The sequence below is a fragment of the Dermacentor andersoni genome, chromosome 8 (assembly GCF_023375885.2).
Source record: "Dermacentor andersoni chromosome 8, qqDerAnde1_hic_scaffold, whole genome shotgun sequence".
Classification (NCBI taxonomy): Eukaryota; Metazoa; Arthropoda; class Arachnida; order Ixodida; family Ixodidae; genus Dermacentor; species Dermacentor andersoni.
In genome coordinates, this window is record NC_092821.1 from 8,628,957 (window position 1) to 8,656,441 (window position 27,485).

The 27,485-nt window shown below is 49.9% G+C and overlaps 1 protein-coding gene across 1 annotated transcript; it reads right to left on the bottom strand.

The window, feature by feature from the left end:
- Nucleotides 1–2,682: 2,682 nt before the first annotated feature.
- On the bottom strand, nt 2,683–3,558 carry LOC126526705 (uncharacterized). The gene has a single exon (XM_050174562.1). The coding sequence runs from the start codon at nt 3,556–3,558 to the stop codon at nt 2,683–2,685; it is 876 nt and encodes a 291-aa protein (XP_050030519.1).
- Between the last annotated feature and the right edge of the window lie 23,927 nt (nt 3,559–27,485).

Here is a 27,485-nt window from a genome sequence, read left to right on the forward strand (position 1 = left end):
TTCGAGCGTAGCGGGCGATGAGGGAGGCTTTCAACTGGTGGTGAAGCCTTTCCCCCATTCCATTTGCTGACGGATGGCATGCAGTTGTGTGGATGTGGCGGATACCCAGGATGGTTGTTAACGCTCCTAAGAGGTCACTTTCAAACTCTCATCTGCGGTCGGTTATTACCACGCTGGGGCAGCCGAAACGAGATATCCAACCAGCTGCGAAAAAGGACGCCATGGTGGACGCCGTAATATCATGTACGCGAACCGCTTCAGGCCAGCGCGTGTAGCAGTCAACGCAGGTGAGGATGTATTGTTTACCACGCCATGAAGGCAGCGGGCCGACAATGTCGATGTGAACGTGGTCGAAGCTAGAGTCACGCGGACGGAAGGGTTGGAGTGGTGACTTGGGGCGGCGGGTCGTTTTTGCACTTTGGCAACGGTGACATTCTCAAGCCCAGCGGCGGACATCTGCGTTGATGCCGGGCCACACATAATGGGAGGTGATGAGGAGCTAAGTAGCACGAATACCAGCATGGCTCGAGTCGTGTAGCTTGCCACAAACTTGACGACGATGCGAGGAAGGCACAAATGGACGGGCAAAGCCTGTTGACATGTCGCAGACCATCGTACCAGAGGAGAACGGCAGTGGTACCTATGCAAACGAGAGAGATGTTGACCCTGCACGCAGGTCACGCAGCTCATTGCCAGAATGTTGTGCCTCTGCGATGACCTCGAAGTCCACAGCAGCAGTAGAAAACGCATCGACACGTAACAGGGCATCGGCAGCCGCGTTAACGGGTCTTTCGATGTACCGTAGGTCGACCATGAATTCGGAAATAAAATGCAGGTGCCGAATTTGCCGGGACGTGTGTGTGCTGTGGTTTTCCAGAAAAGCGAATGTCAGTGGCTTATAATTCGTCAGTACGTGGAACGTCGTGAATGTGCCTGGGCATTGATGATGACTTCAGGAGGTCCCAATACAGTCTTTGACAATGGGACCTCCTTATGTATACTACGCACATGCAATTATCTGTATTTTTACTAAGAAATAAAAATAAGTTATGAAATTATGAAAAAAACACGCTACCTTCGAGAAGGTGTTGAAAGTGGCGAATGTCAAGGTAGATAGCCAGGAGCTCGCGGTCGAAAGTGCTGTATGGAGTTTGTGCCGGCTTCATCTTCTGCGAAAATAACCCAAGTGGACACCACAAATTCTGCTGGAATTGTTGCAGAACTGCACCAACGGCACTGGAGGAGTTGGTGATGAGCCGCATGGGCGCGCCAGTTAGGGGATGCACTAGGAGGGTGGCGTATGCCAGGGCATTCTTGGCTTCATGGAAGGCGGCGTCTGCTTTGGATGTCCACTTGAAGATCGCAGATGGTGCCTTTGGAGCCTTCAGCATGTTGGTCAGAGGTAGAATGATGCGCGCTATATTAGGCAGGAACCGACGGTGGAAGTTCAGAAATTCGACAAATTCGCGGAGCTTGCGAAGCGACGTTGGGCGTGGAAAATCCCACAGAGCTTGAACATTCCTGTCCAATGGCTTGATTCCTTTAGGTGTGACAAGGTGTCCAAAAACTTCTACGTTGTCAGCACCAAAGACACATTTGGCTGTGTTGATAGTCAAGCCATTTTTCCTGGAATCGCGAAAATAGCAACCGCAAATGGTCAGCGCGCTGATCTGGTGAAGAACTACCCACCAGCAGATCATTAATGTAGGTGACGATGAAGTGCAGACCACGTATGACTTCATTGATGAAGCGTTGTAAAGATTGTCCTGCATTCCGTAACCCGAAAGGCATGCGGACGTACTCGAATAGGCCGAAAGGTGTTGTGATAGCAGTCTTCGGTACGTCCGCTGGTTCCACAGGAATTTGACGATATGCCTTGACTCAGTCAGTGTTGCTAAATATGCTTGTTCCAGCAAGCGTGGTGGCAACGTCATGAATGTGCGAAAGCGGGTAGCGGGCGGGGGCGGTGCGAGCATTTAATGCACGATAGTCTCCACAAGGGCGCCTATCTCCGGGGTCACGCCTGGACAGCATGTGCAGGTCAGATGACCAGCTGCTTGACGATGGGCGGATTATGCCTAACTGCGGCATGTGGTCAAATTCTCTGCGAGCTGTGGCGAGGCGACCTCCAGCAAGATGTCGTGGCTTGCAGGACGCTGGAGGACCCGTGGTGACGATGTGGTGCGTCATCGTGTGTCGCACCGGAAGTTCCAGGTTGCTAGGTTTTATAAGTTCAGGAAATTCACTTAGGATAGAGGAAAATTCTGATGATGGCGAATGCGGAGCTGCTTCCGCAGAGGCGCACAGCGGGGCGAGTACACCTTGCATGGAGAGGATGGTCATACAGTCCACAAGTTGACGGGAGCGGAGATTCACGTTCAAACCGAAATGGGTAAGAAAGTCCACACCTGGTATAGAGAAGCGCACGTCTGCGAGGATGAAAATTCACCGAAATATGCGACGCAGGCCCGGGTCAATGGTGAGGGAGCGTTGGCCATATGTTGCGACTGTGGATGTATTTACAGCTTGCGAAGCGCAGTCCTCTGACAACGTGTCGGTCGTGGCGGGAGGCAGGAATGACGCTCACCTCTGCACCAGTGTCCACAAGAAAGCGATGACCTGCGATCCTGTCTGTGATTTAGAAAAGGCGACTTCACGTAGCGGTTGAGTCACGCGCCGCCATTAGGGACTCGCTTCCATGTTTCCCTGCCAGCGACAAGGCTGTCGACATTTTGCAGCGTTGGTGCCGAACCTGGTGTGGTACCAGCAGAAGCCGTCAGAAGTGATTCTTGGGCGGGAATTCGAACGCGAAGGTGAGCCACCCCTAGCCAGTGGTGAGCGACGAGGCCTGTCCATCTGCATTGCTGCCACGGTGTTCATCAGCCTGTCAATTTTCTCCTCGAGGCGAGATTGCCGGGCCTCGGGGTCTGATGTGACACTGGTCGAGGGCACCGCGTAGCTTGCGCCGGAGTAGTCGTTCACGTGGTATGGGAGCTCTGCCACTTTGTCAAGAAGCATATCATCAGAAGCTGCCAAAACCGCGACAAGTGTCTGAGGCAAGCGTTGTAAAAATAGCTCACGCAATAGTGGACTCTCGGAGTCTTGGGTACGGTCGCCGAGTAGCTGTCGAATCCGATGTAATAGCTGCGAAGGCCGGCAATCGCGAAGTTCTCCCGCGTTGAGCAGTTGATGCAAGCGGCTTCTCTCGGACACGGTTTTGCGTGTGAGCACTATGGCCCTGAAATCGTCGTAGGGTGCAGCCGGATGTGGGGCTCTCATGAAATCGTCGAACTCATCAGCTACCTCGGAGGAAAGTGCTGAGATGACATGCAGGTACATCACACGTTGCGATGGTATGCGCCGCAGATTGAAGAGGGCTTCTACTTGCGTGAACCACACGGCGAGAGTCTTCGAACAAAACGGCGGCATCCGCAGCTGGGAATTGGAAATGGCGTCCGTGGCAGCGGTGGCGGCAGGGATGTCATGTGTCACTGTTGACTGGGGCTGAGGAGCCGGGGTGTCGTTGCTGGGCGCTATAGTATTCGTTTCGTCTTCCATCACGTGTGCTTGGTACGCTCGAGTTACCAGGCTATAGGGGCGCGAAATGCGTCCGCTATACACCAGAACACCGTGAATTCAAAGCGCGCCGCCATGTTGATGAGCGCCGATCGCGCCATCTATCCCAAGCGCCACGAAGTAGCAGGCCTGGGCTGCCACGCCGGTAGATGTGACCAGGCGCAAAAGCGAAACTTGGGCTTTTTAGCTGGGCCGAAGGCCTGTTTCGCGTTTTTTATAACCTGTAATTTTCGCTGTCTCGATCCAACCAAACTTGAAAACGTCATGCAAGTCCGCAATGACCACACTGAGTGCTCTGCATACTGCAGAAGCGAATACATCGGGTAAGTAAATTATTACGTTTGTACAAACCACGCGCTATATGCTAGAACACGTGTGAGCTGTAATGTCTCCGCATTTTTGGCACGTAACCTGTGAAGCAATATACAGCACTGTCTTGGTGCCATATATTATTAAAGCACGCAGAATATTGTCCTCTGGACTTTCAGTTTGGACTTGTTTGTCATGGTCACTACTGGGTTTGCCACGTTTGGCAACCAACTGGCGAGGTCATTTGATTGGGCTTACAGCCTGCCTGATTAGCAGACGCCTGCCCTTTACCATCTGCACATTGAAAACAAAATATATGTCATAGTAAGAAGGGATGTAGTTCTTTCCCATGCCATCACTGTTGCGCGGATATAAAGCCCTCTGAAAATGAAATAGAAAATACACCAGGCCAATTGTATCGTACAACCGCTTAATAGTACAACATTCAAAACACAAGCCTACGGCACTCGAACAAGCAGCATATGATGCTAAACCTGCACTCAGTGGAAATGAAAGTGTACAGTAGGTATAATGTTCAACTACATGTGCAGTCAAAGCCTGTATAACAGGGTGAGCATGACAGATGCAGGTGTTGTACAGTTGTTGCAGAAACCATGACAGGGCACATAAAATTACCATGCCTACTTAAAGCTGCATCATCAGGGACCCCTTTGGTACAAGAGAACAACCGCACCTGCATTCCAGGAAAATAGCCCCACCAACTGCGGCTACCTGGCATCAGACGTGTTTCGCTTGTGCGAAGCTATATAGGATTGTTGGCGCTCCCTTAGAAAAGAAAACAGTAAATAAAAACTGGTGAGAGTGAGCAAAATTTTGTTACAAAATACAACAATAATTAACCACCTTATTTTCCTCGCTATTTCAATGGAAAATTTTGCGCTTCGCCCCGCATAACAGCCCGCACGCAGTTTATAGCTCAGGAGGCTCAGATGAATTCGTTACGAATGACACCTGCAACTTCAGCTCGTAAAGAAAGGCGCGCTGCAAGAACACCTTCGGCGACGAGCAGTCGTCGTTTACGTTTTTGTGGATGCATGCTACGTGAGGAGCAGACTTCGGTTTACTTTCATTAGCAATAACTCTCATCAGCATGGCAACATTCTGTTGCCAACAACTTGTCGTTTACGCTTAATGGCCATGCCCTGCACCAACTGCAAGTATCGCTAACCGCAGACTCAACTGTTCCGCTCAACCTTTGGGAGCTCTGCATGAATGGAAACAGGAAAAGGCTTGCCTTTTTGTTATAGCCAAGGCGAAGCACCGGCACGGGATTCTGCTATGTACGCTTGTTGTCCAGAAAGCGCTCGGAGCAAACCTACGTGTTACGCATATTACGTTCGTAGGGCGTAAAGTTGAACGTGGCACCAAAATATACACAAATCGAATACTACCTCGTGCATTTTCACTGGGTTGGTAGTTCGTCCTATTAACTGCAGCTATCCACCGGTGGCGCAGTTTGGCATTCTTCGTTGCGAATGGACATCGGTGCAGACTGAAAACACCGCACTGGCACGATTCCCTATGTGTGTTGTGCTCTTCGCAAACAGCGCTAAGCAACTTGCTCCTTTTTCGCTGGTTGTTTTGGCATTCAAACACGACGCAATTATGCCCAGATGACTCCTTGTACTTTGGATCCGCGTGAACGGGCACATTTCCGCACTTTGGAGCCCTAGAGCTGGCGCTTGCCATGTCTACCGGTCGCCGGCGAACACACTTTGGCAGCCCAGTACAAAATGGCGTTGGTCGACCGGGCAACCAGGTTGCGAGAGTATGAGTTCGGTTAGTCTGGGTGCGTGGCTATCGTGTTCTGGTCTATAGACAGATGCGCGCAGAGAGACGAGAACGAAGTTTGAGAGCAACTGGAGACCAGCCGAGCGGCGGTGTAACTGAGCCTATAATGTACGTGCCTTCCACGCCGAGCCGACCGGTGCCGCAAAGATAAACATCCGCTCGTAGTGCAGTTGTTCAGGGCAGAGGTGCCGGAATCGGGTCCTCGACAAAACCAGTTGAAAGTTACCGCCCATGTTTTTTTTTGTGTTCTCTTCCGCTGTGGCCGTCTTTATATGGGGTCAATATGATATGCAGTAAACACCAACTAGGCGAAACTGAAGTTCTTCTGCTCTTCTACGTTAGTTTCACAATAGCGCTTAATGCCGATACATTCTTGTCCATTCATATCTCCGTTTACTCATAGCTGTATTTCATTATTTATCATTTCGGTAATTGTACCGATTGAGCTGCTTGTTCTTGCAAATGTAACTTTTTTATTAACGAGTCTCAATTCACTTTTTACTATGGGACCTCCTTCTGTATACCGCTATCTGTAAGGTATTCTTATGTAATAATACAAATAATAATAGATAACAATAATAGAAACCTACATTGACGCCAGTAGCTTAGGCCTCGGTGCCGTCATAGTCCAAACGAGAGACGGACTTGAACGGGCGATAGCTTACGCTTGCCGGCCATTGTCAAAAGCGGAAGGCAATTATTCTACGATCAAAAAGGAATGCCTCGCTATCGTTTAAGCTCAAGTGAAATTCCGTCCTGACCTATACCAAGACCCAGCTTCCTGATCGCCGCTCCCCGTGCCAGGCTCGCGGCGCGTGGCCTGGGGGGCATGAGCCCCGCTTCGATGATGATGCTGGTGGCACCGCTGTGCAGCCATGAGGCCGGCGTCCTCATATTGCCCCCTCCCCTGCGGATCACGGATTCATGTCGAGGGAGATGAGGTCCTCCAAGGGTGCTTGGGGATCCGATGGAGCCACTGTCACCGGAGTGGAGCCAATGTGGAGCGAATGTCACCGGAGTGTTCTGCGAATTGCACGCAAGGGAAGTAAGTCAACCAACTTCGTAAAGTGGTCGGTAAGCGCCAATGCGTGGCGGTTGCTACGCGGAGTATGGATTAATGGACCTAGTAAGTCACACGCGACAATTTTAAGGGGCTGCGACTCAGGCCTGGCTGCATCAAGCCCGGTGCAGACCACCACCAGGTTTTACTTGGTGAGGTTGAGCAGCTTCGTGGATTTCGAAAAATGTCCTGCCGCATGCCTGCCCAAGTAACAGTCTGACAACGTATCAGAAGTCTTGCGGCCACAACTGTGATCAGACAAAGCAGAGTCTTTCAAATACCTAATAAAGGCTGTTCTGAGACTTCTCGGGATCACTACGTTAAAGGGGGAGTTACGTTCATTCTGGTCAGCTTCTGGATTGTAGTGAAGTACAAGGCCATCTGCGAGCACATAAGAGTCGACCTCACCGATGGTAGACGCTTGTGCACTAGAGCCACCTAGCGGGTCAAGGACACGTTGGCACAGGTCATCCTTGCTTTGTGCATCGAGGAGGCGCTTCCTCCTGACCAATGTACCCTATTGCGGGTCGGTGACTGTGTCAACAGCAGCAACGAGAGAAGGGGGAGAAGGCTCTGGCAAAGGCGTGCGGGAGGGTGCATCACAAACTTTGTTTTGTGCACCAGTTCGATGCTGGACGGGAAAATGATATTTTTCAACGTTACTATCCAGCGAGCACGGTGTCCTGCCAGATTCTGTAAACGTTGCTGCCAAGTCTGGGCCATATGGCCAGTTTGGACTCTAAAAGAGGTGCTATCCAAGTACATGTCCATTTTTTTTAGCGCGAGCTCAATAGCAAAACATTCGCAATCAGTTAGTGTAATTCTCTGTGAGCGGCAACGTAGAAAACTGGCTATCGAAGAAACAAGACAGAGATTATTAAATATAGCGTTAATTTTACCTGCACTTTAGAATCAATCAGAGTCAAAAGTTTTACAGACGTCCATGTAATGGCATCCTCTCGATTACCTATCTCTAGGTTAGAAGCGAAATCATGAACAAAATCGACTAGTGGCGTTACAGTGCTATAACCACGGCGTAAACCATGCTGGGCAGGTATTAGAATGTCATTAGAGTTAAGGAATTATGTTATGTGTTCGTAAATATTATGCTCTAAAGTATTTTATGGCTGGCGTGTAAGAGATATCGGCCTGTATTTAGACATTCAGTATTTCGCTTCACCACTCCTAGAAGTCGGCTCCATCCGTGTCAAGAAAAACCATAATTTACGCGTTCGCACCAACGTCCCATTCGTTACAGGAACTTGATGGTGAACCGTGACATAAAACACTTCCGCGTTAAAAAAATGACGTAGTCATTGACAAATCTAACAACTTTCTAACAACCTAACAGGCTAGTGTCGTTGTCTTCCTCTCTCCGTGATCAACGTCCCACTATCGCCTTCCATGTGTGTCTCCGCGTTCAGCAGGTACGCGGATTGAGAATCGTCCGTGCTGTCGGAACCGGCATTGCGCATGCGCCACCAGCCCGCCGTGGTACCAGTATTAAAAGGAGCCGCAGCGGCACAGGCACTTTATTTTTCCAGGGGTTGAGTCAATCTTGTTACGTGGTAGCGATGTTAAACAACACAGTAGCAATACTGTGAAAGCCAAAACTAGCTTTCATTGGGCGAACCTGTGCCCACAAAGACAGGCTACACTTAAAGCACTACAATAGCGGCGAACACAGTCAGCGATCGTTGAAAATCTGATCAGCGGGTCAAGCGCGTCGGCTTTTATACAGCAGTCGTCGAATGTTCCAGACTAATCGTTAGGACCCGCATGCCTTCCACAATGTTCTACACCATTCGCGTCACGCGATGAAAACAGATAACGCAAGCTTCGGCGACAACAGACAGCGGATAGAAGCATCGATACTTTTCCAGAAACTTCGGATACATGCAGGCGCGTCCCGCGCTGTGCAATCACATTTGTTAGGCGGAAAAACGTGGTCGCCCGATAAAGATAAGAACACGTGTCAATACCCCCCTCTTAAAAAGCATCGACCCGATGCTGCAAACAAACGAAAGTAATAAAGAAAAGCCAAAAAAAAAAACAAAATAAGGAAGTTCGTCAGCGTCCGTAAAAGGTTTAAGGCGCACCACGTGGACATCTTCAGATCGTGCGCGGCGCCGCTGTGAATGCGAAATGCCGTATGGCACGACCTCATTGTCCAGTGAGCCAATACATCGGATGACCTTGGAGGGTCAGAAATAGCCTCTAAGTCGTTTCTCACTGAGTCCTCGTCGGCGTATCGGGGTCCAAACCCAAACACGGTCGCGGGGCTGGTACTCGACGAAGCGTCGTCGGAGGTTGTAGTGTCGGCTGTCGGTACGCTGCTGGTTCTTGACCCGTAGGCGGGCGAGTTGTCGACCTTCTTCGGCGCGCTGGAGAAAGGTAGCGACGTCAAGATTTTCCTAGTCACTGACCTGTGGCAGCATGGCGTCGAGCGTCGTTGTCGGGTTCCTGCCGTAAACTAGCGTAAATGGCTTGATCTGTGTTGTTTCTTGCAGCGCCGTGTTGTAAGCAAATGTTACATACGGCATGACCGCAACCCACGTCTTCTGCTCGACGTCGACTACAATGCTAGCATGTCGGCGACGGTCTTGCTCAGGCGCTCCGTGAGACCATTCGTCTGCGGATTGTAGGCAGTTGTCCTGCTGCACCTTGTCTGGCTGTATTGCAGAATGGCTTGGGTGAGCTCTGTTGTAAAAGCCCTTCCTGTGTCGGTGATGAGGACTTCTGGAGCACCATGTCGCAGCAGGATGTTCTCCACGAAAAATTGCACCACTTGGGCTGCGCTGCCTTTCGGTAGAGCTTTAGTTTCAGCGAAGCGGGTGAGATAGTCCGTCGCCACGACGATCCACTTATTTCCGGAAGTTGATGTCGGAAACGGTCCCAGCAAGTCCATCCCGATCTGCTGAAAAGGTCGGTAAGGAGGCTTGATCCGCTGTAGTAATCCCGCTGGCCTTGTCGGTGCTGTCTTGCGTCGCTGACAGTGTCGACATGTCTTGACGTAACGGGCGACATCCGCGGTTAAATGCGGCCAGTAATACCTTTCTTGTATCCTCAATAGCATCCAGGAGAAACCGAGGTGACCAGCGGTCGGATCGTCATGTAGGGCGTTCATTACTTCTGGACGCAGCGCCGACGGAACAACAAGAAGGTAGGTGGCGCAGACTGGTGAGACGTTCTTCACGAGTAGGATGTTTGGAAGCGTGAACGAAGAATATCCGCGCTTAAATGCCCTAGAGACAACGTCACTTAGCCCTTCCAAATGACCGACGTGGCCTTTTGGCTCCGGGTCCGCTCGTTGCTGCTCAGCGAAATATTCCGCGCTTATTATTCCAAGAAGACCTCGTCATCCTTGTCATCTTGCGGCTGCGGGTAATTGGGGGCGCGTGATAGGCAATCGATATCTGAGTGTTTTCGTCCGGACTTGTTGGTTACAGTGATGTCGTATTCTTGTAGTCGGAGGCTCCGCCGCGCCAGCCGTCTTCAAGGGTCCTTTAAGTTAGCTAGCCAACACAGCGCGTGATGGTCGCTGACCACTTTCAGTGGCCTCCCATATAGGTAAGTGCGGAATTTTGCTCTAGCCCAAATGATGGCGAGGCATTCCTTTTCAGTCGTAGAATAATTGCTTTCCGCTTTCGACAGCGACCGGCTAGCATAAGATATCACCCGTTCAAGTCCGTCTTTCCTCTGGACTAGGACGGCACCGAGGCCTAGGCTACCGGCATCAGTGCGGATTTCGGTATCGGCGTCCTCGTCGATATGTGCAATTACCGGCGGTGACTGCATGCGTCGTTTGAGATCTTGAAATGCGTCGGCCTGCGGCGTTTACGACTTGATCTGGACATCACATTTGGTTGGATGTGTTAGCGTCTCCGCGATGCGTGAAAAGTCCTTGACAAAGCGCCTGTAGGAGGTACACATGCCAAGGAATCTATGCAATGCCTTCTTGTAGATGGGCTGCGGGATCTTTGCGATGGCAGCTGTCTTCTGCGGGTCGGGGCGGGCTCCAGATTTTCTGATGACGTGGCCTAGAAACATAAGCTCCTCGTAAGCGAAGCGGAACTTTTCCGTCTTCAGAGAAAGCCCTGATGACCTGATGGCCTCTTGTACTATTCCAAGCCGCCTAAGGTGATCGTCGAAATTTCCGGTGAAGGCAACGACATCATCCAAGTATGCGAGACATGTCTGCAACTGCAATCCTGCTAAAACCGTGTCCACCACGCGCTCGAACGTTGCAGGCGCCGAGCACAGTCCGAATGGCATAACCTTGAACTCGTAGAGGCCGTCTGGGGTGATGAAGGCGCTCTTTTCGCGATCCCTTTCGTGGACTTCTGTTTGCCAATAGCCAGACTGGAGGTCCATCAACGAGAAGTATTTCGCGTTGCAGAGCCGATCCAGTGCGTCGTCTATTCGTGGGAGGGGGTATACGTCCTTCTCCATGATCTTGTTCAGACGATGATAATCGACGAAGAAACGTGAAGTTCCGTCCTTCTTTTCACCAAGACTACAGGAGATGCCCACGGCCTTTTTGACTGCTGGATTATGTCGTCTCACAGCATTTCGTCGACTTGATGCCCTGTAGCTTCACGTTCTCACGTAGAAACTCGATAAAGGCTTTGGGGGAGTGGTCGAGCACACTCTTCGGTTTTTATGCGATGCTTTGCTACTGGCATTTGTCGAATCATTGATGACGTCGAAAAGCACTGTTTGTATCGTCGAAGTAAACTTCTGAGCTGTTGTTGCCTACTCATCGGGAGACTTGGATTTATGTCGAAGTCTGGTTCGGGAACTACGGTCGTCGGGGTAGATGCGGCGGAATCCGAGAGGACAAACGCATTGCTGGTTTCCAGAATTTCCTTGATGTATGCGATCGTCGTGCCCTTGGTGATGTGCTTGAACTCCTGGCTGAAGTTTGTCAGCAACACTTTCGTGTTTCCTCCGTGCCGTCGAGTGATTTCACTTGCGACGCAAATTTCGCGATGGAGCAGTAGACATTAGTCGCCTTCGATGACGCCTTCTACGTCAGCAGGTGTTTCGGTGGCGACCGAAATAACAATGCTGCAGCGAGGCGTGACGCTCACTTGGTCTTCGAGCACACTCAAGGCGCAGTGACTAGGAAGGCTCTCCGGCGGTATCGCTTGATCTTCCGACAGCGTTATTGACTTCGACTTCAGGTCGACGATTGCGGCGGGTTGGTTCAGGAAGTCCATGCTGAGAATGACGTCTCGTGAACACTGTTGAGGATAACGAAGGTGGCAGGGTAAGTCCGGTCGTGAATGGTAATTCTTGCCGTGCACATTCCAGTCGGCCATATGAGGTGTCCTCCAGCGGTCCGAATTTGAGGGCCTTCCCATGTAGTCTTAACTTTCTTCAACTGGGCAGCGATGTGTCCACTCATGACGGAGTAATCAGCCCCTGTGTCCACTAAGACCGTAACTGCGTGGCTCTCGAGAAACACGTCGAGGGTGGTTGTTCTTTGTCTGGCATTGCAGTTAGGTCTTGGCGTCGGATCACGGCTGCGTAGTGTTGAACTGAAGGAGGAACGTCGCGTCGTGAAGTCGTCTTTCGTCGGTGTAGTCTTGGCTTCCTGACTTCTTCGGGACGGCGGCGTGTCATTATTATGTCGTCGAGATGGTCTGTCCGTCGTCCTCGTCGGTGGCGAAGGATCTTCGTCAGTTCGACGAACTGCAACCGCACCTCCATCGGTTGCTGCTTTTAGATTTCTGGATATGGGCTCGCAGAGCGGCCCCGGGCTGGGCCGGTGTATGGTCGGCGTTGCGGCAACAGGTAGCGGCCTCGTGACGGCGAACGGGACGCTCGTCGACAGTTCCACTGAGTGGCGGCTAGGTAATCGGCGATGTCACGTGGGCGCTCCCCAAGCTATGGACGCGGCGCGTTGACGGCGAACCCTTTCAGTCCCAAGTCGCGGTATGGGCATCGGTGGTACACATGATCGGCTTCTCCGCAGTGGTAGCAGAGCGGGCGGTGGTCGGGGGCTCGCCAAATGTCCGTCTTCCTCGCGTAGGTGCGCTGGGCGACGGGTGGGCGTGTTGGTGGTGGTGGCGGCGGACGACGGAATTGCGGCGTTACAGGGCCCTGGTGCGGTCGCGGAGGGGGGCCTTGACGGCGTGCGATGGCGGCGTAGATCCTCGCTTCAGGCTGGGGCTTCGGTAATTGAGGTTGCACCTCAGGAACCCCCGCCGATCGCTGAACCTCATCTTTCACGATGTCGGCGATCGAAGCCACTTGAGGCTGCGACGAAGGCAGGACCTTGCGCAGTTCTCCGCGCACAATGGCCCTGATGGTCTCTTGAAGGTCTTCGGAACCCAGTCCTTGGATTGCGCACTGCGGCGTGAGCCCCTGGCGGTTGTATTGCCAGGTGAGGATCTTCAGAGATATCTCGATCATCGATGCCTCTGCAGAGAACTCAGCTACTGTCTTCGGTGGGTTACGAATAAGTGCAGCGAAAAGTTCTTGCTTGACGCCCCGCATCAGGAAACGGACTTTTTCTCCTCCGACATTTCCGGGTCGGCGTGCCGTAAAAGACAGGCCATCTCCTCCGTGAAGATTGCGATCGTCTCATTTGGCAGCTGCGCTCTGGTTTGTAGTAGAGCTTGGGCTCCCTCATTTCGCACGACGCTTGAAAATGTTTGCAAGAAGCCGCTTCGGAACAGGTCCCACGTCGTTAAGGTGGCTTCTCGAATCTCGAACCAGGTCCTCGCGGCATCTTCCAAGGAGAAGGGCACATGTCGTAGCTTATCCTCAGACGTCCAGTTGTTAAAGGTCGAGATCCTTTGGAAGGTTTCGAGACACGTTTCCGGATTCTCAGACGTAGCTCCACGGAAGGTAGGGGGCTCTCTTGGTTGTTGAAGTATGACGGGTGACACTGGTGCTGCCATTGTGGTTGCCTTGGCCACAATATTTTTCGTCTTCTCAGGTAGAATTGCGTGCTCCGGGTGCCACTCTTGTAGACGACGGCTTGCTCGATGGTCCAGGACTACGTTGGTGCTCTTTTTGCGGTCTGGCCGTGGATCGCGGTTTGTCAGGGGTGTCCGGTACATGGACGAAAAGCACCTCCACCAGATATCACGTGGTAGTGACGTTAAAGAACACAGTAGCAATACTGCGAAAGACAAAAGTAGCTTTTATCGGGCGAACCTGTGCCCACAAAGACAGGCTACACTTAAAGCACAGCGATTGGCGGCGAACACAGTCGGCGATCGTCGAAAATCTGATCAGTGGGTCAAGCGCGTCGGCTTTGATACAGCAGTCGTCTAATGTTCCAGACTAATCGTTGGGACCCGCATGCTTTCCACAAAGTTCTACACCATTCGCGTCACACGATGAAATCAGACAGCGCAAGTTTCGGCGACAACAGACAGCGGATAGAAGTATCCATACTTTTCCAGAAACTTCGGATACATGCAGGCGCATCCCGCGCTGTGCGATAACATTTGTTAGGCGGCGAAACGTGGTCGCCCGATAAATATAAGTACGCGTGTCAATATCAACACGCACTGATCAGCCATTTTCGCATCTGCAGGATAGTAAAAAAAACTAGCCTGCAGTGCGAAAAAGCCATTTTCGCACTGATCAACGTTCGCTATCGACGTTCACGTGTGACCCGCCAGTGAGCAGGTGCGCGTATCGAGAATTTTCGCTGATGTCCGAATCAGCATTGCGTTTCGCCACCAGCCCGCAGTGGCAACAGGACAAAAGGAGGCGCAGCGGCACATTATTTTCGCAGGGGTTGACGCAATACCTGCAGGCACTTACCAACGTTTTTTCACAGCTGCAGGCTAGTGTCGTTGTCTTCCGCTCTTCGTGATCAACGTCTCCGTGTAGGCTTCCACGTGTGTATCCGCCTCAGCAGCTGCGAGGTTCAAGAGTATTAGGTGCTGTCCGAACTAGCATTGCGCTTGCGCCCCCCGCCCGCAGTGGCACCAAGATAAAAGCAGGTGCAGCGGCACCGGCATGTTATTTTGGCAGGGGAGGAGGCAATATCAACACGTACTGATCAGCCATTTTCGCATCTGCAGGCTAGTGTCGCCGTCTTGCACTCACCGTGATCAACGTCACGCTACCGGCTTCAACGTGTGCCTCTGCCTTCAACAGGTGCGCGGATCAAGAATATTTGGTGCTGTCGGAACCAGCATTGCGCTTGTGCAACCGACCCGCAGTGGCAACAGAATATTAAGAGGCGCAGCGGCACCGGCACCATATTTTCGCTGGTGTTGAGGCAATAACAACACACACTGGCATACGCTTTTTGCATCTGCAGGCTTGTATTGTTGTCTTTCGCTCGCCACGTTCAATGTTTCGCTATCGGCTTCCTTGTGTGTCCCGGCATTCAGCAGGTGCGCGGATCGAGAATTTTCGCTGATGTCGGAACCAGCATTGTGGTCTCGCCACCACCCCGCAGCTGCAACAAGATTAAGTGAGGCGCAGCGGCACCGGCACCTTATTTTGGCAGCGTTCGAAGCACTCTCCAACGTTTTTTTGCATCTGCATGGTAGTGTCCTTATCCTCCGCTCACCGTGATCAACGTCCCGATATAGGCTTCCACGTGTGTCCCAGCCTTCATAAGGTGCGCGGATCAAGAATATTCGGTGCTGTCCGAACTAGCTTTGCATTTGCGCACCCTGCCTGCAGTAGGACCAAGGTAACAGGAGGCGCAGTGACAGCGGTACCTTACTTTGGCAGCATTTGGCGCAATAGCAACACGCACTGACCAACAATTTTGCATCTGCAGGCTAGTGTCGGCGTCTTCCGCTCGCCGTGATCAACGTTCCGCTGTCGGCTTCCACGTTTGTGCCGAACTTCAGCATTTGCACGGATCGATAATCTTCTGTGCTGAAGGCACCAGCATTGCCCTGGCGCAGCCAGCCCGCAGTGGCAACTCGATAAAAGGAGGCGCAGTGGAACCGGCACCTTATTTTGCCCGCGGTAGAGGTATAGTAATGCACCGGCCAAGGTTTTTGCATCTGCAGGCGAGTGTCTTTGCCCTCCGCTCTCCGTGATCAACATCGCGCTATCGGCTTCCACATGTGTCCCGGCCTTCAGCAGGTGCGCGGATTGACAATCTTCGGTGCTGTAGGAACCAGCAATGTGCTTGCGCCACCAGCCCGCCGTGGCACCAGGACAAAAGGAACCGCAGTGGCACCAGTACTTTATTTTGGCAGGAATTGAGGCAATAGCAACAGGCACTGACCGACTTTTTTTATCTGCAGGCTAGTGTCGTTGTCTTTGGCTGCACGTGATCAACGTTCCGCTATCGGCTTGCACTGGTATCCAGGCCTTCACCAGATGCACGGATAAACAAACAATCTTCCGTGCTGTTGGAACCAGCATCGCGCTTGTGCCACGAGGCCGCAGTGGTAACAGGATAAAAGGAGGCGAAGCAGCACCGGCACCTTATTTTCGCAGCGGTTGAGGCAATAGCAACACGCACTGACCAACGCTTTTGCATCTGCAGGCTAGTGTCGTTGTCTTCCGTATCCCATGATCAACGTCACGCTATCGGCTTCCACCACTGATCCGGCCTTCAGCAGGTGGGCAGATTGACAAATCTCGCTGACGTGGAAACCAGCATTGCGGTTGCGCCGCCACCCCGCAGTGGCAACAGGATTAAATGAGGCGCAGCGGCACCCTATTTTGACCGCGGTTGAGGCAATAGTAACACGCACTGGACCAACGTTTTCGCATCTGCAGGCGTGTTTCTTTGTCTTCCGCTCTCCGTGATCGACATCCCGCTATCGGCTTTCACATGTGTGCCGGCCTTCAGAAGGTGCGCGGATCGAGAATCTTCGGTCCTGTCGGCACCAGCGTTGAGCTTGCGCCACCAGCCCGCAGTGGCAACAGGATAAAAGGAGGCGCAGTGCTGCCTTATTTTGGCAGAGCTTGGAGCAATACGAACATGCAATGACCAACGTTTTTTTGCATCTGCAGGCTAGTGTCGTTGTCTTCCACTCGCCGTCATCAACGTCTAGATATTGGCTTCAGCGGGTGGACCCGTCTTCCGCAAGTGCGCGGATCGAGTCTTCGGTGCTGTCGGAACCAGCATGGCGCTTGCTCGACTAGCCTAGAGGCACCGGTTCCTTATTTTGGCAGCGGCTGAGACAATCGGAACCCACACTAACATACGCTTTTTGCATCTGCAGGCTTGTGTCGCGGTCTTACCCTCACCGTTATTAACGTCGCGCTATCGGCTTCCACGTATCTGCCGACCTTCAGCACATGGGCGGATCGAGAAGCTTCGGTGCTTTCAGCAACAGCATTGCGCTTGCGCCACCAGCCCGCCGTGTCACCACGATAAAAGGAGCCGCAGCGGCACCAGTACCTTATTTTGGCATGGGTTGAGGCAATAGCAACAGACATTGACCGACATATTTTGCATCTGCAGGCTAGTGTCGTTGTCTTCCGCTGCCCGTGATGAACGTCCTGCTATCGGCTTTCACGTGTGTCCCAGCCTTCACCAGATGCGCGGATCAACAATCTTCGGTTCTGTTGGAACGAGCATTGCGCTTGCGCTACGAGCCCACTTTGGTAACACGATAAATGGAGGTGCAGCGGTACCGGCAACTTATTTTCGCCGGGGTTGAGGCAATATCAGCTCGCTGACCAACGTCTTTGCATCTGCAGGCTAGTATCGTTGTCGTCCGCTCGCCATGATCAACATCCCGCTATCGGCTTCCAAGTGTGTCCCGGCCTTCAGCAGGTCCGCGGATTGAGAATCTTTGGTGCTGTCGCAACCAGCATTGCGTTTGCGCCACCAGCCCGCAGTGGCAACAGCATAAACATAGACGCAGCCGCACAGGCACCTAATTTTGGCAGGGGTGGAGGGCATAGGAAGATGCACTTCCCAAGGTTTTTTGTACCTGCAGGATAGTGTCGCTGTCTTCCGCCCGCCATGTTCAACGTAGCGCTATCGGCTGCCACGTGTGTCCCGGCCTTCAGCAGGTGCACGGATGGAGAATCTTCGGTGCTGTCGGAATCAGCATTGAGCTTGCGGCACCAGCCCGCCGTGGCAACAGGATACAAGGAGGCGCAGTGGCTCCTTATTTTGGCAGGCGTTGAGGGAATACCAACGGGCACTGACCAAACTTTCTTGGATCTGCAGTCCTGTGTCGTCGTCTTCCTCTCGCCTTGATCAACGTCCCACTATCGGCTTCCAGTTGTGTCCCGCCCTTCAGCAGGTGCGCGGATCGAGAATTTTCGCTGATGTTGGGACCAGCATTGCGCTTGCGCCCCCAGCCGCAGTGGGAACAGGATGAAAGGAGGAGCAGCGGCACGGGCACCTTATTTTGGCAGCTGTTGAGGTAATAGCAAAAGGCGCGGACGAACGCTTTTGCATCTGCAGGCTAGTGTCGTTGTCTTCCGCTGCCAGTGATCAACGTCCCGCTGTCGGCTTCCTCGTGTTTCCGGGCCTTGAGCAGGTGCGCGGATCAACATTCTTCGGCGCAGTTGGAAGCAGCATTGCGCTTGCGCCACGGGCCCGCCATGGTAACCGGATAAATGAAGGCGAAACAGCACCGGCACCATATTTTCGCAGGGGTCGAGGCAATAGCAACACGCACTGAGCAACGTTTTTCACATCTGCAGGCTATTGTCGTTGTCTTCCGCTCGCCATGACCAACGTCCCAGTAACGGCTTGCACGTATGTCCCGGCATTCAGCAGGGGCTCGGATCGAGAATAATCGCTGATGTCGGAACCAGCAATGCGGTTGCACCACCACCCCGCAGTGTCAAAAGGATTCAATGAGGCGCAGCGGCACTGGCGCCACATTTTGACGGCGGTTGAGGCAATAGCAACAGCCTCTGACCAATGTTTTTTGCATATGCGTGCTAGTGTCGTTGTCCTCCGCTCGCCCTGATCAATCTTACGCTAACAGCTTCCACGTGGGTCCCGGCCTTCAGCAGGTACACGGATCAAGAATATACAGTACTGTACGAAACACTATTGCGCTTGCGCCGCCAACCTGCAGTGGGACCTAAATAAAAGAAGGCGCCGCTGCACCAGCACACGTAGCGTAGCTTACGCTCGTAGGTCCAGACGTTCAGGATGGCAACCTGGTCAAAATGGTCAAGCCAGTCGTCGGCGTTCTCTGAGGCACTTTCGTGGAACGGATTCGGCACCCGGGTGGGATCGATGACCGCGTGCTATGCTTCAGTAGCGGCAGAAGATGGTTGGTTCGTCATTATAGCAAGGTACATGTAAATTGGTAGCGAACCTTCGATAGAAATCCGCATGTCAAGGAAATTGGGCTCGTTGTAACTGTCGTCATCTACGTATCGTGAGGACAACTAACAGCGAGCAAAAAATAAGCAAATTAAGATGTGACGTCACAACCGGAAATGGCAATGACATCAAGATCTTACGCTGCTTGGCCCGACTGTTGGAATTCCTTAAAGGGAAGCTGAAAGGTTTTCCAGAAAAAATGAGTGAAGTGCAATACGCCGTGGCTTTCCACCCTCTGAATTCAAATATCGCATCGAAATTGAGTGAAAGAAAGCGCAAACATATTTTATTTCGACGAAAAGTGCAGCAGCAGACACGCCCAGCTCGCGCGCCTCGTTTCCGCCTGTGATTGGTTGGGCACCTCGTAACGTCAACAATGGTGTTCGTCCGGACCGATCGCTGCCGCTACACACGAAGCACGGTGCAATGTAGTTTGGTGGTGTTTTGCTGAGACGGTCATGGAAATTTCCGAGAGCTTACGTTTCCCTGAGGAGTTCGGCGTTAAGTCCAAACACTACGAGAGCGATTTTGCGCGCGACGGTGACGGGCGACGGCTTCGAGCGCAAAAAGGGCCGTCGCTTGAACAAATCGCTCGGTGTTGTCGCTCGATCGCTCGTTTCTAGAAGTCTAGAACTCGTCGCTCGTCGCCCAGAAATGCTATGAGCGACTAGCCAATTGTGCGAAGCCGAAACTGGATGTACCTAACTCAAATACTGCTGTTTGTCGCATGGAACGAGCAAACTATTTATTGAATTTTACACGTGCAAGAATAAGAACCTAGTGCAAGACTTTCAGAAATATTTTATGCTCCTTCAGTAAAATACATCAACTTAAATTGATAAAGCATGCGTCACGTTAGTTTCGGCGCGTATATTGCTGCCCTCATTCTGGCAAGTCGTCGCTCAAAGCCGTCGCTCACGTGGAGTTCGGTTTGCAGACGACGAGTGAACGCGACAGCCATCGCCTCGCTTGTAGCGCTGTCGCTGTCGCGTGCAAGATCACTTGTAAGGGGTTTATACTTGTACATACTAAACGTACGTACATACTTGTACATAGTACATGCACGAGCCGATTGTGAAGAGCGGGCCTCTCCAAGAAGCAAAAAATACTGGTGCAAGCAGTGCTTTCCACGCAAAAGAAGGCGAAGTGTTAGCATGTCCTTGTGTTGGAAATGTTCTTTGGCTAGTATGTTTTTTGCTAAGCTGCATTCAGCGGTCAAGTGAGTACGTTTCCGGGCAAACAACTGTAGTGCTATGTTCCTGCATGCCTCCTCGTAGAACGTAAGCGGTGATGCGATCTTCAGCATTTGTGCGCTGCCCCAAAGCTGTCGGCAATCTACACCTACGGTTTAAACGCGGGAAAAGTTTACCAGCTGTTGTAGCACGTGTAGTATAGAACCTCTATCAGCGCGCCATCCGCACGCTACTTGTAACCGGCGAATTCCGTCGGCTACGTGAGATGGTCGGTTTCTTATGTGTGCGAGAGAACGGGGAGTGCAGCGTCTTGGCGTGAGCAGGCTTTCCAACACATGCAAACTTTACGCTTGCACTGCGTTAAAGTAGCTGCACGCAGGCTGTTTCACAACACACGTGCGAATAGAAAATTCGCGGCGCTTGGCGATGAAACCTGCGTCAAGGGTGGGCGATAAACATGCACCTTCCGTTCAGCGTGCTAACTATTTTTTTAGGAGAACCCAAAGCACGCATTATTGATAAACCCCGGGAGTAATCGTCAGGGAAGTGGTTAGAGCACAACACTTGTTCTTGAGCGCTTGAAGTTGTTCCGCTTCGCAGCAGCCTCCCACTTAGCTGAAAGCTTCTTGTCTTGCAGGAACTAATGGAACATCGGAACATCGTCGCGGTCGCTGGTGTTCGTGCAAGCGTAGGCTGCACAGAACGCCGGCATGATCGGCCTACAAGTTCAATTGATGCTGCGCACGTCAACTACCACTCCTATATACACACAAATAAAGGAATGTAGGCTCGAGCGAAGCAGATTAGGACGCCACGCACGCAGAAATAAGCCCGGTCAGGCACGGTCGCGGAGGCTGCGAAGGAGCGGAACACCTGTGTTGACGTCACTACGCCGCCGTTTCCGGTCTCCGCTCGCATCGTCAGCGTCAGCAGCTGCGCGCGGCGCTCGACGGAGGGCGGAGCTACAGCGCAATTTTAACCGACGATTGCGTCGCTTCTAAATGAAAAATCCCCCCCAAAATTTTACCTTCATGGTTTATAAGGTTCCCGCATCCGTATATGAGCGTCTTATTGAATTCGACAGACTCTTCAGCTTCCCTTTGCGCGTCCGGCATTATGGCCGCTACGACAGCATTTATTTTTCTTTAGTTGCTGAGACGAGCTTGGGACTGACTTCAGCTATAGCGCCAGCGTGTCCGTTAACTATTAGGAGTAGCATAAGTCTTAATGTGAACGTAATTAGGCTGTTATTAACGGCAATTGCTCCAGTAGCTTCCTTAGGAAGGTTAGCGAATAGGATGGAGATAAATGAGACTGCCAAAACGCTTTCAAAATCAACTTCAATTTTATTCTTCTTGAATAATGCGACCAAATAACTTACCAAAAAAACATAATTTCACTGATCAAATGTACTGTGACCAGCACATAGTCGTAATGCATAGCACTCTATGCGAATCGTTTTCCCAGAATCATTCGTAATTCCTTGCGAAACAATGTATTCACATCCTAGAATTATCAGACAGCATTACCCCACACTATCACTTAGAAAATATTGCACTTCTTAATTTTGCTACCCGTCGGAGACTCAGAGCCTGTGTTACAAAGCGTAAACAAACATAGGGCGACGTTTCTGCGCGGGGCGTTGCGCACTTATCGTCACGATGAGACAAGCGCGTCGGATGCCACAGCGTGAACTTGAACGATAACAAAAAACCTGCACTCCCACCTTTCGCCAGCGAATTCAGTGCGCTTGGTCACGCAACGTTTGAAGTGAAGCGCACGCCTCTTCTAAACAGCTCTCACCAGCCAGACTTTGACATCGACCCCAATTTAATAGAGCGTGCTCATCATCCCGGGCGTCATTCACCTAATCGTACCAGGCCTATCATAGTAAAGTTCGCATCGTGCAAAACTAAAGAACGCATTCTATCATGTGGTTATAAACTTAAAGGCACGAACTACAGCATTGGCGAAGACTTTTCCGCTTCCGTCCGTAACGCTCGCAAAAATGTTGTAGCCTATGCCAGATCAATATCCGATAAGTTCTCCCTGCGTGTCAAAACTTTACACATTGGTCCGAAGTGCTAGATATTCTATGAAGCTTCACAAACAGTAAAAGAAGTGAAATAGCAATCATCTCACCGTCAATCGACAGGCCATTCTAAGCATGTTCAACAACAAGCACTTTCATTGCCAGCTATTTTCTCCAACGTGCGCATCTTCATATCAAAGCGCAACATTATTTCAAATATTGTCTTATCTTCCTCCAGCAACCTACTAATCTTGACGGAAACGTGGCTAAACAGCGACATCTGTGATAGTGAAGTCCTGGCCGACTTGCCTAATTTCCGCGTCTTCCGCAAGGATCGCCCAGATAGAAGGGGAGGGGGGGTACTGATTGCAACCAGACATGAACTATCATGTACATCCATTATTATTTCATCAGACATGGAAATGTTATGGCTCTTATGTCACGCTTAACCTCAGTCAGTTTTGATTGGCGTTTACTACAAGCCTCCTAACAGTCCGGATTTTCCCACAAAACTTAATAATGCAATAAATTAAATTAAAACGAAGCATCCAAACACCTGTACTCTTTTATTTGGAGACTTAAATTTCCAGAGTATTGATTGGCATAATCCAACTACCACAGGTAACAGAGATGCTAACGAATTTCTTGATGGTTGCTTTAATTTTAATCTTGTTCAAATTATATCGGAGCTAACCCGTGTAACTGAGGACTGCGCTAACATTCTTGACCTAATATTAACGGATAATCCGGAATACGTTCATTCCATCACGTATCTACCAGGCGTCAGCGATCACCAAGTCATATGAGCCGACTTCACGATTAAACCATTTTCACGGACAACCAGCAAACGTACCATCCGGCTTTATGATAAAAGAAACTATACTGCCATAAATAATGAACTTCGTACATTCTTACCCCGTTTTCAGTCTGACTTTAATCAAAGAACTATCCACGATAACCGGTACTTTTTTAAGACAAATATTGAAGGTTTGGTTGACAGGTTTATTCGAAGCATAAATATCAGAACTAACCCCCATATACCCTTGGTTCACAAACACACTCAAACGTCTTGAAAACAAATAGAAGCGTCTTTTTCTTTCTGCCAAGTTGCGGCCTAGTCAGAACGCTTGGGACAAGTATTATGCAGCTGAAAAAACGTACCTACAAAATGTGCGAAAAGCCAAGCACTCTTTCTTTCATTATGACCTGCCGAACATGTTGTCTACTAAGTTCTGGCAAGTCATTAATCCCCAGAATACACGCACAATTTCCCTCACCGATGCATCAGGTGAAACTATGTGTGAATCCGAATGAGCCAACATTTTTAACGCAGCTTTTTCATCCGTGTTTACTAATGAAACCGATCCGGCTGTTTCTCCAAACCCCGCAATTATTCAGGAGACAATGCCTTCACTTGTATTTTCTTCAGAAGGGATTTTGTCCCTAATAGAAAACTTAAAGCTTTCATCCTCTGCTGGCATTGACAACATCAACGCTAAGATACTGCAGAACACCAAAGATACATGTTCATCTCTATTGTGCTTGTTATTCACTCAGTCACTCCTCACAGGCCAACTGCTCAAATATTGAAAACAAGGGAAGGTCGTTCCAGTCCACAAATCAGGTAACAAGAACTCGCCTCTAAATTAACGTCCCATTTCTGTAACTAGTATTCCCTGCAACATCATGGAACACGTCATATATACTCACATCATGGCATTTCTCGACTCGATTAACTTTTTCAATCCTGCCCAGCGCGGGTTTCGCCGAGGTTACTTCTGCGAGACTCAGCTTGCCGCTTTCTTACACAATCTGCACTATAAGCTTGACTGTAATCTTCTGTCTGACGTAAAATTTTTAGATTTTGCTAAAGCCTTTGATAAAGTGTCCCATAAGCGCCTTCTTATAGAGCTTTCCCGCTTACGTTTTGACCCTAATATACTGAAGTGGATTGAAGAATTCTTGACTAATCGTTCACAATTTGTCAGCATTAATAAAAGGAATTCTTATTCAGTCTCTGTAACATCAGGCGTCCCGCAGGGATCCGTGCTCGGCCCGCTACTTTTCATAATATACATAAGTGATTTCCCATTAAACGTAACATCCAGCATACGTATGTTCGCAGACGACTGTGCGATATATCGTGCTATTACTTCTACCGCTGACCAATCTTCACTTCAAAGTGATCTTAATGATGTCCAGTACTGGTGTAACGAGTGGCTAATGGAACTTAACCCGCGTAAATGTAAATATTTGTCCATTTACCGTCGCCGTAATTCTATTGTATTTACTTACGTAATCTCTGCAGTTCCAGTAGAACTAGTTCATTCGTATAAGTATTTAGGAGTAACACTTTCGAGCTATCTTTCCTGGAATCCTCATGTTACTAACCTAATAGCATACGCGAACAGGACGTTCGGATTTCTAAAACGCCATCTACATCATGCTCCTCAACATGTAAGATTGTTAGCCTACAAATCATTTGTCAGGTCAAAACTAGAATTTGCATCGCCTATTTGGAATCCTCATCAGTCATACCTAATTAATGATCTTGAATCTGTACAAAATCGCGCCACTCGTTTGATCCACTCGTCATATTCCTTTGATATCAGCGTTTCCTCCTTAAAAACTGCATCCGCATTATCCCCCTTATCGCTCCGTCGTCGCATTGCCAGCCTATCTTTATTTCACAAATTATTTCATAGCCCTATGCGCATCGCACCTTATATCCTTCCTCCTACACGCATGTCTCACCGCACCAGCCATCAGCTAGAGGTGGCCCGTCCATGCTCACGCACTGTCACGTTTTCAAATTCTTTTTTTCCTCGCACACCTGCAGACTGGAACGGCCTTCCTGACGACGTTGCTTTCTTCATGTGCCCATCGAAGTTAATCGAAAATGTAAAAAACTTTCTGTTATTGTAACTATGTATTTTTATTCTCGCCACCCCTTATGTAACGCTCCATTTATTGGAGCCTTTAAGGTAATAAAATGAACTGAAATGAAACGAGCAAGGAAAAGAAAGCTACTCAGACGAAACCGCCGCGTTCAAGTAAGCAACACCGTTCCTCACGACGTAATAGCTGACTTGCACAGCTTTGCGAAGTCTTGCGCCAGAATCACTGGTTGGTAGGAGTCGCCGAGAAAGAACTAAAAAATTGTTAAATAGAAAAAGAATACATTTGTTTTTTAATGAAGGAAAATTATCTGAAACGGACAAATTATTCGTATGCCCGTATTCAGATTAAACCTTTTAGAGCTCTTTTTTTTTTCAGATAGGTTTTCTAGTTTCGTGTCTGTCGCCCCCTCACCTAGTCGCGCTTCAATCATGGATAACCAACTGTTATCCTTGGCGGTAGGTTTTGGCGCACTTTTCGTTCAAAGCTTCGCGACCTATTTCTATGGACCTTGATTCTAGTTCTTTGGGGCAGTATACCGTTGCATCAATTGAAGTCATAGCGCTGAATCGACAGGGACATGAAAAAAGACAGGACGTGCGCTATCAACTCAGTTGATAGTTAGCGCACGTCCTGCCTTCTTTTATGTCCTTGTCAAACGAGCTCTATTACTTCAATTGATGCAACTGACCAACTAGCCGAAAAATCTGCACTCCTAGTAGGCCATGTTGTGGCTAGAGTCCATGGAGACGTCGGCTGGTACGTACGTGCACAGGGGTAAGTTCGGCCGAACTGCTCACTGGACTTAGGTCTGGGGTTTGCTCCGGAGATTTTAGCATCTACTGTACCCATCACTTCCACTAGAAATGTCACCCAGCTAGTAGTACAAGCTAAAATAGTTTACGAGTGACAGATTGATGAAAAAAATCTGCCTTTAGCAATGGCTGCTCCTCGTAGAGCGCAGGCGCAACCACGAACGTCCTCGTTTTCGCCTCAAGGGGCCAGTGTCATCACGCGCTGAATGATTTCTTGTCAATATAACATATCTATTTTTAAGCTTGTCAGAACAGAAACTGCATTGCTTCCTTGTCATGTCCCAATAAATTTTGTTCAAACGAGAATAAGTCGTGCAATGCTTGTTGGGCGCGGACATGACCACACGTACCACATACCTACGTACCTACTAGCCACGTTCTTCAAGCAGTGCGAAATACTGTGCAAATATGGCACCACCACCGTTATTTTTTCGTTGCGCGTGGAATCCCTCGATTTTCGCTTTACCTTATTAGTACCCTTTAGGCACCTAATAATATTGTGACAGGCCCCCAGGATTGCACTTTCCGGGTAACCAGCGTTCTGAAATCTCTGAAACTGGGCAAGCAAACCCTCCTACAACGATAGATCACATGTCTTCTGTAAAAACGCGCGAAGCGCGGCGTAAACAATACCGGCTTTAGTATTTTTTATAGTCCTGAGGAAAAATTTTAAAGCGCCTTTGCCGAACGAGGCTTATATATCCAACACAAATGGTCCTCCCGAAACCTCATTCTATAATCCAGGAATTCAATATCATCTTTGGCAGAGAACTGAAAAGTAAATTTTAAACCTTTACCGTATTTCTCAAAAATCTTTAAAATACTAGCCACCTTACTAGTTTGGTTATCTCTTGCTGTGACGATCAAGAAATCATCAGCGTACCTAAAGTCATAAGGGACCAAAATTCCTAAATTACTGGCAACGCAATTATCAACTCTGCTAAGGGAAATATGGCTTAAGGCTGGGGCACCCTCGACCGTGTACAAATTCCCGACTTCTGTAAGAACGTGCTCCCTTTTTATAGAACATACATAGAGCGCAATTAAAACGACCACAATTCTAAAAAAAACACCACGAAGATGTTCTGCAACTCACAACAAAATTGGCCTCGTCATTATTACTCACCACACAAGACCTAGCTAACACTCTTAAGTTCATTATGCGGTAACGAATAAAACATATGCTCAACGTTAATACTAAAAGCCGGACATAATGCAGGATTCTGTGGCTTGAAAAACTGAACCACGCTTTCAGAGCTGCTAACACAAAAAGGGTCAACAAGGTTAAGAGCCTCAAGCTGTTTTTGCAGATACTCCGAAATTACAAATTGCCAAGTCCTCCTTTTCGAAATTAGGGAAATCGGAAATCTGGTTTATGGGTTTTAACTGAAAAAATACCGGCAGTTTCGAGCTTTAGTCTTCTTGACTCTAGGCGTCAGGCCTTCAAGATTTGTTCTCATTTTCACAAAAAGATATTGGGCCATATGGCAAGAAATGCGGTTTCTGTTCGGAGAAGTTAAAAAAACAGATAGGTTAAATG